Here is a 10,353-nt window from a genome sequence, read left to right as displayed (position 1 = left end):
GCAACACAAAGTTGTGTAAACAGGAGGAGTTTTCACTTTTCACTCATGGGACTTGTGTTTGAGCATCTGTTATCAGTTTTTATCAGACTGATAATACACACTGCAGGTGGAGTTTTGGCATAAATTCATCTTTAGTTACAAGTGACAAAAAGAAAGAAAAGCTGATTAAACACTTGTGTGTCAACTCTGACAAATAGTGTTTGGTCTAAGAATCCACCCTGACCTATAAAAGCTGACCTAAATGTTTAACACTGTTTTGCAGAAACATTCTGTAATAATAGCTAACATTATTAAATATTATAATTGTATTATTATACTACAAGTGTTTGAAATAATAATTAGGGTTTTCAATTTTTGTTATTGTATTTTAATAAACTATTCAACACATTCCATGTCCCTTTAAATGAATTCTATTTATTAAGTTATTTTTTTAGTGGCTGTACCCCAGCTGGTAATGGCAGTCATCCGTGGACCACAGGGTCAGTGGTTCGATCCCCGGTCCTGGCTATATCTTGGAGTGTCTCTGTGCAAGACACTAAATCCCATTCCAATCCCCAGCTGTGCAGTGCTGGTCCAAGCCCGGTAGAAATTGGGGAGGGTTGTGTCAGGAAGTGAAGTAAAGCACCGGCTTATAATAGTCAGTCATGACATAGTCAGGAATGTGCTCAGCATTTAGAGGTTGACTGGCTATTTGTGTCCAGAATGGCCTGACTACACAGTGGTTGTTGGACATCAGTACCAGATAGCCAGCACTCTATTCAGCACATAGAGCATAGATTTAATCTTAGAGTTAACAAAACTAACTCTAAATCCACATGTAAATGTAATAATACCTAATATCAATCTGTCCACTCAAAATGGAAGAGATGTTTCAATTCCTGAAGAATCTGCTACTCCTCCTGCATTGTTCTGAGCACCTCTTTCAAACAAACTCTTTTATTTTTATGTGACTCCTTTAGGTGAAAAGTCCTATCTGTTTTGTACACATAGCCTTTAAACTTAAAGGTAAGTTTGATTGAAATTATAGTATGATGACATGTTTTCACTCATGATCCTCTGAAGTTGTTTTGGTCTATTACCTTGAAAAAAAAATGATGTTGTGAGGCCGAATCCTCCTGAGACATAACAAAATATAGCTTTTGGATATTTTATTCATTTAAAGAAGTCAACTGATTGTATAAAAAAGAACATGTCAGTGAAAATGTCTTAAAAACATTGGTGGTTAATTTTGTTTTATAGGTCTTCTGTAGTTGACTTTGTCTCTTGTCTTTGCAGGTCGGTTTAAGTTTGGTTTGGTACAACAGCAAAACAGAAAAGTGGTAATTGCTTATCTTTGCTTTTTTTAACATCAAGTTTGAATAAATAAATATAGTTGATTAACCTGCTGTATCTATCTTTACCAAGTTTTTTATGCACTTAGATGTCTGAGTGAACAATATGTCCTGTAGGACTACGTGTTTGAAAGCTGTAGGCCATACTGTTCCTAAAATGCAGTGGAGAAACACATGACGTGGACAAAACTCTCAGGAGGATATCATGACAACTCAACATGTGCACGGCTGTTTTTCAATCTCAGACTTTCCCCTCATTGCATTATACAAATAAAAAAGGAACCCAAACATAAAAACATCGCACCGTAGATCTGCTGACTGCAGCCAGCTCATCATCTGCATCTGTTCATCTAACGCTGAGTCTTTTTCCTTTTCCTTCTGTTCTTAGGCATTACTGAAAGCTAACGTGCTAACAAAACCAAAACAGCACCAATCTAAATGATACATACATTTGCTGTGGCAGCTTAACACTAAAAGCCCCCATTCTGTTCACCACTTCAACACCAGATTGCCAGCTGCATGTTCGCTCTGCAAATACAAATAATGTGTTTAAATTCTGTAGTTCTGCTATGGTAAATTGATAAGAGGTTTAATAATTCTAGGACCAACATAATGAAAGACTAAATCCATAAAAAGAAGTACTAAAAACACAGCTAAATATATTTGCAATCAAAGCTGGCTATGTCTAGAAGATGATCAAATGTATTTAGACTTCAGTTTCAAGCATCATTGTGTTTTTTTGCTCATATATAAAACCACAGTGTGTTGATGTGGATGATTTAATTGGTGTAAGGCACCTTGACATGACTAATTGTGCTGCTGAGTAAATATTAAAATAATTTATTGACTTTTTACAAATGTAAGGAGTAACTGATTATGGGTTTGAACCACCTGGCCAACACTCAATGGGAGCAAATTAGTTGGGGTTCAGTGTCTTGCTCAAGGACACTTTGACATGAGACCGAAGGAGGCGGGGATCAAACCAACAACTGTGGGACTGGTGGATGACCACTCCGGCTCCTGTGCCACAGTAGCCCCTGTTCATTAATTACTGCCGTCCAACTTACAAACATGAATTAAAAGTGACAAAAGTCAATATTTTATATTAGTGTACAAGTAGACAATGGGGTGGCTGTAGCTCAGTTGGTAAGGCAGTCGTCTATGGACCACAGGGTCATTGGTTCGATCCCTAGTCTCATATGATGAAGTGTCTCTATGGGCAGGACACTGAACCCTAACAGCCCATCCCCAGCTGTGGATGGTTGCCTCAGGAAGGGCATCCAGCGTAAAAAACTGTGCCAAATCAACATGCAGACAATGATCCGCTGCGGCGACCCTGAACTCAGAGGATAAGCCGAGAGGACAAAAATTAAAAAGTGTACAAGTAGACAACCAGAATGACCTAAGTAGAAAAATGTTTCTAATTGTTTTTGTTGTTGACTTAAAGACCTGACTCAATTTTTTTTTCTTTTGCAAATGGATGGAGGTGACAAAAGTCAATATTTTACATTAGTGTACAAGTAGACAACCAGAATGACCTAATTGGACGTTTTTCTTTTTATGTTGACTTAAAGACACTGACCTGACTCAATAAATGAATGAAAAATGAAGGCTGTAACTTTATTTATTTAACACTGATGTATTGTCCATAGCTTCAGTACAGTGTAATTTATGTCTATGACATCAAATACAAAAACAGAACAAAGTTTCAAACAGTAGCTAAAGATGGGAGCAGTTGATTATGCTGCCGACAGTGTCCAGGCTCCATGTGTTGATTACACTCTACATCCTGCCACATAGGCGCTCAGATTTTGGTCTTTACATTTATTGACCCAGGCCACCCTGAAACCAGACAGAGGCACATTACTCAAATGTCCACATGTCAACATTCATGTAGTGAAGTATCCATGAGTATTATGGTCAGGTCTTACCAGGCTCCCATGCCATTGGGATCCCTAACAACGCGTTTGGCGCAATTGATGGCCACAGTGACATCATCAGTGAGAAGCTCTGAAAAACAACAAACAAATGTGGATTTGGAAAGTGGTATTTAAAAGGGAACAGAAATGAAAGGAGCCTCTTGAAAACTCAGTAGTGCCACATTTATTTTGTGTTGACCAAATTTGCAACAACTGTGAGTTTCTGAAATGCAGCAGTTTTAAATGAGCATTGTAGGTATAAAGTGGTGGCTGCATGCAGTTAACATGTAAATATGTTGTGTCATCACTCACGACCACATGGGATGCTGCATCCATTTGAGGTGGGCGTGCCATTGCTACACCACAAACGACTGTTAATCTGGAAGATGCCATAGTCAGTGGATCCATCAGTGTTGCGGTTGGTGGCTCTGGTGTTGTAGTTAGACTCCCACTTAGACAGGCAAACCCCTGCAGAGGACAGAGTACAGAACCATATATACAGCTAGTACTGTTCCTTCATCAGAAAAGAGTGGCTGTAGCTCAGTTGGTGACGCAGTCGTCCACAGACCACAGGGTCAGTGGCTCAATCAGTTTTGGCTATATGTCGAAGTGTCTCTTGGCAAGACACTGAACCCCCAACAGCCCATTCCCATCCCCAGCTGTACCGGTCCAAGTCCGTATCCCTTTAACTGGCATTGTAATTGTGCAGTAAACCTTTGTTTGCTGCTATATTTCTGTATGTAAAACTCTGAAAACCCATCTTTGGCTGTTTATCCTGTAACATTGATTATACCCACTGGGTGTTGATGCTGTGAAGAAATATCATTGTCTAAAAGCTGTTAACAAGTGCGGCGCAGCTCTTCAGAAATGACATGGAATACATGTGAAATTGGAGGTTAAAATTTTTTTTTTTCATATATCATTTCTAGACAGTTGACGGAAATAAACCCGGCAATAAATATAGATCTATGATGCGTCAGAGTCTAAAAAAATACTCATTGATGTTAGTGAAATAAATGGCTGGTTTTAAAGGTGGAAAGAAAAGAAAAGAATGCATTACAATACATTGAACAGGGCTGGAAAGGTCCTTTAAAAATTTAATGTTGTATTGCAGACACAGTATCTGCAGACGAGCAGAGTGGTACTCACAGTTGGCCAAGCTGTAGCCTTGGTAGCCGTCCAACCCATGATTCTTCAAAGTTCGAGCCCATTCACAGCGCTGGAAGATTCTAGCACTGGCCACAGACACCAACAGCAGAAACACCAGACTCTTCATGATTCCGTCTCTGTTGCACGAAATGTTTCCACGGCTGCTGCTACAAGTCCTTTTTATAGCTGTGAAGCTCCAATTAAACTACTCTTTCACATTTGTCTTTTCATTTTTTTTTTTTTGGATGTCTTCCATTGTCAACAATGTTGCTTTGAAACAAAAGTTGTGTATACAGAAGGAGGTTTCACTTTTTACTCAGGTTAAATGAGACTTGTTATTATCAGTGTGATGATACTCGTCCTATTTCCACATCCCAGTCTGATGCTCTACCTGTTGAGTTATCAGGCCACAGCTGCCAAATGAAGAAGCATATGAAATATGAAGACCATCCCTACATGAAGACGAAAGCATGTGTCCCACCACCACCAATAAACAAACACGTGGATGTAAAAACATTGATGTTTTTGAGCGCAATCTTTCAAAAGTGTGTGTTTGACTTATAGGTGTAGCTTTAAAATAATTTCCCACATCCTGGCTGACATAATTGTGTGTAAAGAGGCAGTAATTATCTAAGTAAATTTACTGAAGTAGTGTATGCAAGGACAATTTTATGATAGCTACTTACTTACCTTACGTAAGTAAGTCTTTTACTTTTACCTCACTACATTTCAGGAAATAATACTCCACTGTAGTTTTTTTTTTTACATTTTACAGCTTTAGGATGCTTGTTAATTTTTTCAGATGAATATTCCTAATACAACATCCAGTTAATTAATATTTAAAGTGATTAAAACCAGCTTAAACATTACAAGCTGTGCCAGTTTTGTTTCATGCTAAGTTGTTGAGTAATTTTGCTGTAGTCCTTATTTTTCTTTAATTCATTCTTCATTTTGATTGCATATGTAGAAGACAACATTTATGTTATTAAAAGCATCACATTTAATAGCCCTCAAAATAATGAGGTGTTTTTTTTTACTACTTTTTTTACTACTAAGTACTTTTAGTTTTGTAATTTGAGTAAAGTTCAGAGCATGTACTTTTGTACATAAGTAAAAAAAAAATGAAGGTGGTACTTTTACTTGTAGTGGAGTATATTTTTCTGCTAATACATGCATTTTTACATTGGTATTTGTATTGTGTACTTCTACCACCTTTGTGTGTGTGACCTTAAAGGAACAGTAAGCATATAAACAATTTGGCTGCCACACACCTCTGTGAAGTAAATAGAGCAATTTCTACCAAATAAACCAAACAATCCTTTGATTAATAATGAAAATATTTGTTAGACTTTAACCTCCACTCTCTGTTTTTGTCAATTTCTTGTGGTTGCTGCAGCTGTATTACTGCAACAAGCAGGGGTTTCTCCAGTGTTTCTCAACAGACCAGTTGAAGAATGAAAGACGATATTCTGGTAATAATAATATAATGATTTTATATAACAAGCTGGGTGACATTTTACATTGAATACTTTTTTAAAAATACTTTTAGGCTAACATTTTTAATTCAAGAGTTTTCCTTGTAACAGAGTATATTAATACGTTTTTTTAACATTAAGGATGTGAACACTTTCTTCAATACAGGTGATGAAACCTTTTGTTTTCTTTTCCTCAAAGGGTCTTTGTATGTGAAAATAGCTTATAGTCAATCTGTGATACTGTACACCACAATCAGAGGCAGGCAGCTGCGTGGGTCCCCAGGCCAGTTAGGACCCTGACGGCTGACAAAAGTTAAACTATGTAGAGCACTGATTGCAGATTTTGCATTAGTGGGAGACACGTAATGCACCAACATCTGAGTGAGTACTGTAACTACATTTAACAATAGAGACATTTGTTTAGAAATGATGGTTATTAGTGTTTGTGGATTTTGTGGAGAATGAGCTCCAGCATTATAGGGTTATTAATAAGTTAATGTAACAAGAGTCACAGGTGTTGTTGATGTAATGCACGGTTAAGCATGAAAAGCTAACTAGGCCTCACTGCACCCTAGTCACAGTCATATGCTATTTCCTGTTACTGTAGCTACTATATCCCAAAGGTAATAATTTAGTAGACCCCTCAACCGTTCCAGTCCAAGTGTGAGTGTCAGGAGATGTGTGACATTATACGGTAACAGCAGAGAACTGAGTGAATGTATGTTAGTTTAAGTGGTTTCCTTGTATTTAATAAAGAAGCACTGGCTCTGTGTTTTTGTCACCTATTGTAGTTACTGCAACACGAGTATTGTGCAAAGCAGGCACCACTTCAATGTTCTGCAACTGACAGATATTTTGCAATGAGTACTTGTGATGTATTTTGTGATCATAAATACTTTTAGGCTAAGATTTCTAATGTAGGACTTTTCTTGAAATGGAGTATTTTTAGGTGTGGTGTTATAATGCATAAAGGGCCTTTGTTACAAAAAATAGTCTAATAGTCCATCTTTCATACTGTATAACATGATACAGTATTTTCTGAGTTGGCTATTACTGAAAACCTCATACTATGGCAACCCTGGTTGTCAGGGTTGAGTTAGGTTAATTTCAATTCAAATTGACCCCCGCTCATCCCCGGTGCAAAACTCCCTAATTAGGTGTTTGTTTGAGAGGTTTTTTCTTGCATTCATTAAGAAAGAACTGAATCGCTGGTACTAGCATGAGACTCAAAATGAATCCACTCTGCACAGGCCTCCGTCTCTTTCACAGTCTGGACTTCATGTTGTCTTTTTGTTTCTCCAGCAATACTTCCTGTTTCCCGACTCTTATTTTGCAGTCCCACTTCCTACCTATAATAATTCTGCTCACTTTAAACAACGCATTAATGCAGATTTCTTTTTACCCGCAGACATCTATCTATTTAAACCCAGCTCTCCCCATTGCTCCCTGCCAGATTGCCTTCCTATGCTCCTGGACAGCAAGCTTTCTCATTGTTTTCCACCTGTTTAGACTCCTGACATTATTTTTGGGCCTGACTCCTGTTATTTGGACTCTGTTTCTTCTGCTTGTACTGTAGCTGCACACAATTAATTATTATCTGCATCTTGCCTGGGTTCCTGGGTATATGCGCACCCTCCTTAGTTCATCAGGCCCTTTTTATTCTGTGTTTAACACGCTTTCAGTGATCATTGTTATACTGGCTCCTAGTCCCTCCCCATAGGTTTTCGTTAATCTCTGCCCTGATGCTCTCCCTATTAGTCCATTAGATTTCTTTTTTTTTTTTTTTCTCACATTGAGTTTTCTCTACTCGTTCCTGTTTTATTCTGATTTGTCTTGTTTTCCTTACCTTGCAGTATTGGCATTCTTTTTCTTAGTTTACTATCCATATCCTGTGGTTCTATTCTATTCACATTCACGTTCTGCTCTCTCTTACATTTCTTCTGTTTTCCAATCTCGATCACTTGCAGCCTTTTTGATTACTAGTCCTGTCCTATAACGTTTACTGTTTTTTGTACTTATATTCAGATTAGTTGCTTAGCTTACCCTCTTAGCATTAGGCTATTACTGTCCTCCGCTCAGACGTTTTTCTGTTTTCTCTTTGCGTTGTGACCAGTAATAAAGTCTATATTTGTACTCACGTTTTCCCTCGCCGTCCCTTCTCGGGTCCATCATTATATAAACCTCTCACACTCCATGCTCTCCTGCATTCTGCCACATTTTGTCCAGTGCTTTGGGTAGTCGTCAATATGAAATGACAATTATTAGGAAGAAAGACCTAGAATTCTGTGACTCGGAGTGAGCCTCACTTAAAACTGCTGCCAGTGCTACATGATGAATTTGGATCACAGGTGATGTAATATGTAGAATCGGAAAATCTTGAAGGTGGTTAGGGTCAACAAATTAGAAGACTTTCCCACAAGAGATTTAACTTTCTGCTGTTATTGTGACCACAAGAATGTTACACATCAAACATTTAGAAAGCAGTGATTTTAAGCCAAACGCTGATATTTTTTCCACCAAACTGAACCATGATTATTTTGTGTCTAAACCTAATTGACATGTCTTTGTGTCTAAACCTAACCTAACTGCGTTTGCACTATTCTAATCCACTATTCTTAGCTTTTTAGGAAATAGCCACTGCTTTGGTGCCTTACTAAAGCTAGATTCATGGTCGCTGCAGCTGTGTATCAACACCCTGCAGGCTCTGCAATTACGTTATTCTAATCTGCATGGAACTGGTAAGCGCCAGTCAAAAGCTGTTAGAACTTATCCCATGCATTGTCCAACATTTACATAGTGAAACTATAAAGTTTGACCTTAGAAACATTTCCTTTCATCATGTACAGCAGCTTCCTGAGTGTTGGGAAACTGCTGGTTCAACTGCTGGTTTGTCAAATCTGTACTTGACCAGCAAAGTCTGACACTACTAAGATCATAGTTACCAGCAGTATACGTTTATTGTTGTTTCTGGTGTATTTGTAGACTACAATTATGAAAATCAAATAAAACTAATTATCCTCTTGTTCTTAGTGTAAATCTGCTTTCAGGCTTGCATTAGTAGGAAGTAAATGATCTTGAAAAAGCTGTACTGACATGGGATTTGTAGACAGAACAGGGGAATACAGTGGCCCTGAGCTGAAAATCACTTTATGGAAAACACATTTACCAAAAACACTTTGAGAAAAACTATTTCACTGATGAACATGAATGTAAATGTTTGACAACGCTCACACCGAATAATAGAAGATTTTCCACAATTTTCATAGACTCTTTCCTAAAAATTATTTTTTTCTTTTGTGTCTGGATGGTTTGATGAAGATTCTGGATATACCTGTGAGTATTCTTTCATTGTAACCCTCTTCTTAAACAGCTACACAGAGCTTGAAAGCATCACCAGCTGCAGTGTCCTGACATCTACAAATTAGCTCAACTTTCCACTAAATCTTCATCGCACACGCACCATAAAATAATTGGAATGCTAATTCAGATGTATCTAATCTGTAAGAGTAGGTAACTAGAGAATCACCAGAGCTAAGAAAATGTCTGCCGAGCTGAATACTTATTACCACTACTGGCAAAAACTGAGCACGAAGCTGAGGAAAAAGCAGAGAAGTTAGTGTGACATCACTAATTTCCCTTATAATCAGCAGTGGGTAGTCCTCAAGGATAGATATCAAGCAATTAAGGCAAAGAATAAAACAGAATCCAACAGGATTTTTACTGGTTATCATTGAGCACAAATACATCTTTCACATACACATTACAGTGAAATTCAGTCTCTGCATTTAAGCCATCTTCCTCCGGGGAGCAGTAGGCTGCCACAGGGGGGTGCCTGCAGTTATTTTGGGGAGGACACACCTGGTGGGTAGGATGCGGTTTGATCCTGAGCTACATCCCAGGCTGATGCTCAACCTTGTTGAGTTATCAGGCCACGGCTGCCACATGAAGAAACATATCAAACATGAAAACCCTCCCTAAATGCAAATAAAGTTTTTTATGTCAACCCCGGAGCCCTGTGTGTGTTTGACTTACTGTACTGTAATGTCGAAGCACCAAAATAATTTTCCACATTGTGGCCGACATAAGTTTGTTTACAGAGGTGGAAGTAACTTCAGGACAATTTTATGACAGCTACTTGTACTTTACTGAAGTATTTCAATTTCGGTCTTTTACGTTTACTCCACTACATTTATTTTACAGCTTTTGATGCTGCTTACTTTTTTCTGATGACGATTCCTAATACAAGAGCCAATTAATGTTAAAAGCATCTTGTTTAATAGTGTTGTTATTAACTGTGTGTGTGAGTTTCAAGGCAAGGACACAATCAGCTTGGCTGTCACAGACATCTGTAAAGTAAATAGAGCACTAGTGGCACTAGAAGCAATACTTTGAATAATGAAAAAAAATAATCAGCAAATTATTCCATAATGAAAATAATTGTTAGTTGCAGTTGGATACCAAATTATTTAAAGAGCTCCA

General features: G+C 37.9%; 1 protein-coding gene across 1 annotated transcript; it reads right to left on the bottom strand.

The window, feature by feature from the left end:
• Positions 1–2,937: 2,937 nt before the first annotated feature.
• On the bottom strand, positions 2,938–4,558 carry LOC137104187 (lysozyme C-like). The gene is made up of 4 exons (XM_067485100.1): positions 4,400–4,558; positions 3,563–3,718; positions 3,263–3,341; positions 2,938–3,173 (listed from the first exon to the last, which is right to left on the bottom strand). The coding sequence occupies exons 1-4, from the start codon at positions 4,524–4,526 to the stop codon at positions 3,107–3,109; spliced, it is 429 nt and encodes a 142-aa protein (XP_067341201.1). The 5' UTR covers positions 4,527–4,558; the 3' UTR covers positions 2,938–3,106.
• Positions 4,559–10,353: the final 5,795 nt, after the last annotated feature.

This window comes from Channa argus, chromosome 18, assembly GCF_033026475.1.
Source record: "Channa argus isolate prfri chromosome 18, Channa argus male v1.0, whole genome shotgun sequence".
Lineage (NCBI taxonomy): Eukaryota > Metazoa > Chordata > Actinopteri > Anabantiformes > Channidae > Channa > Channa argus.
Note: the sequence above shows the minus strand (reverse complement) of the source record. Positions and strands in the feature narration are given on the sequence as shown.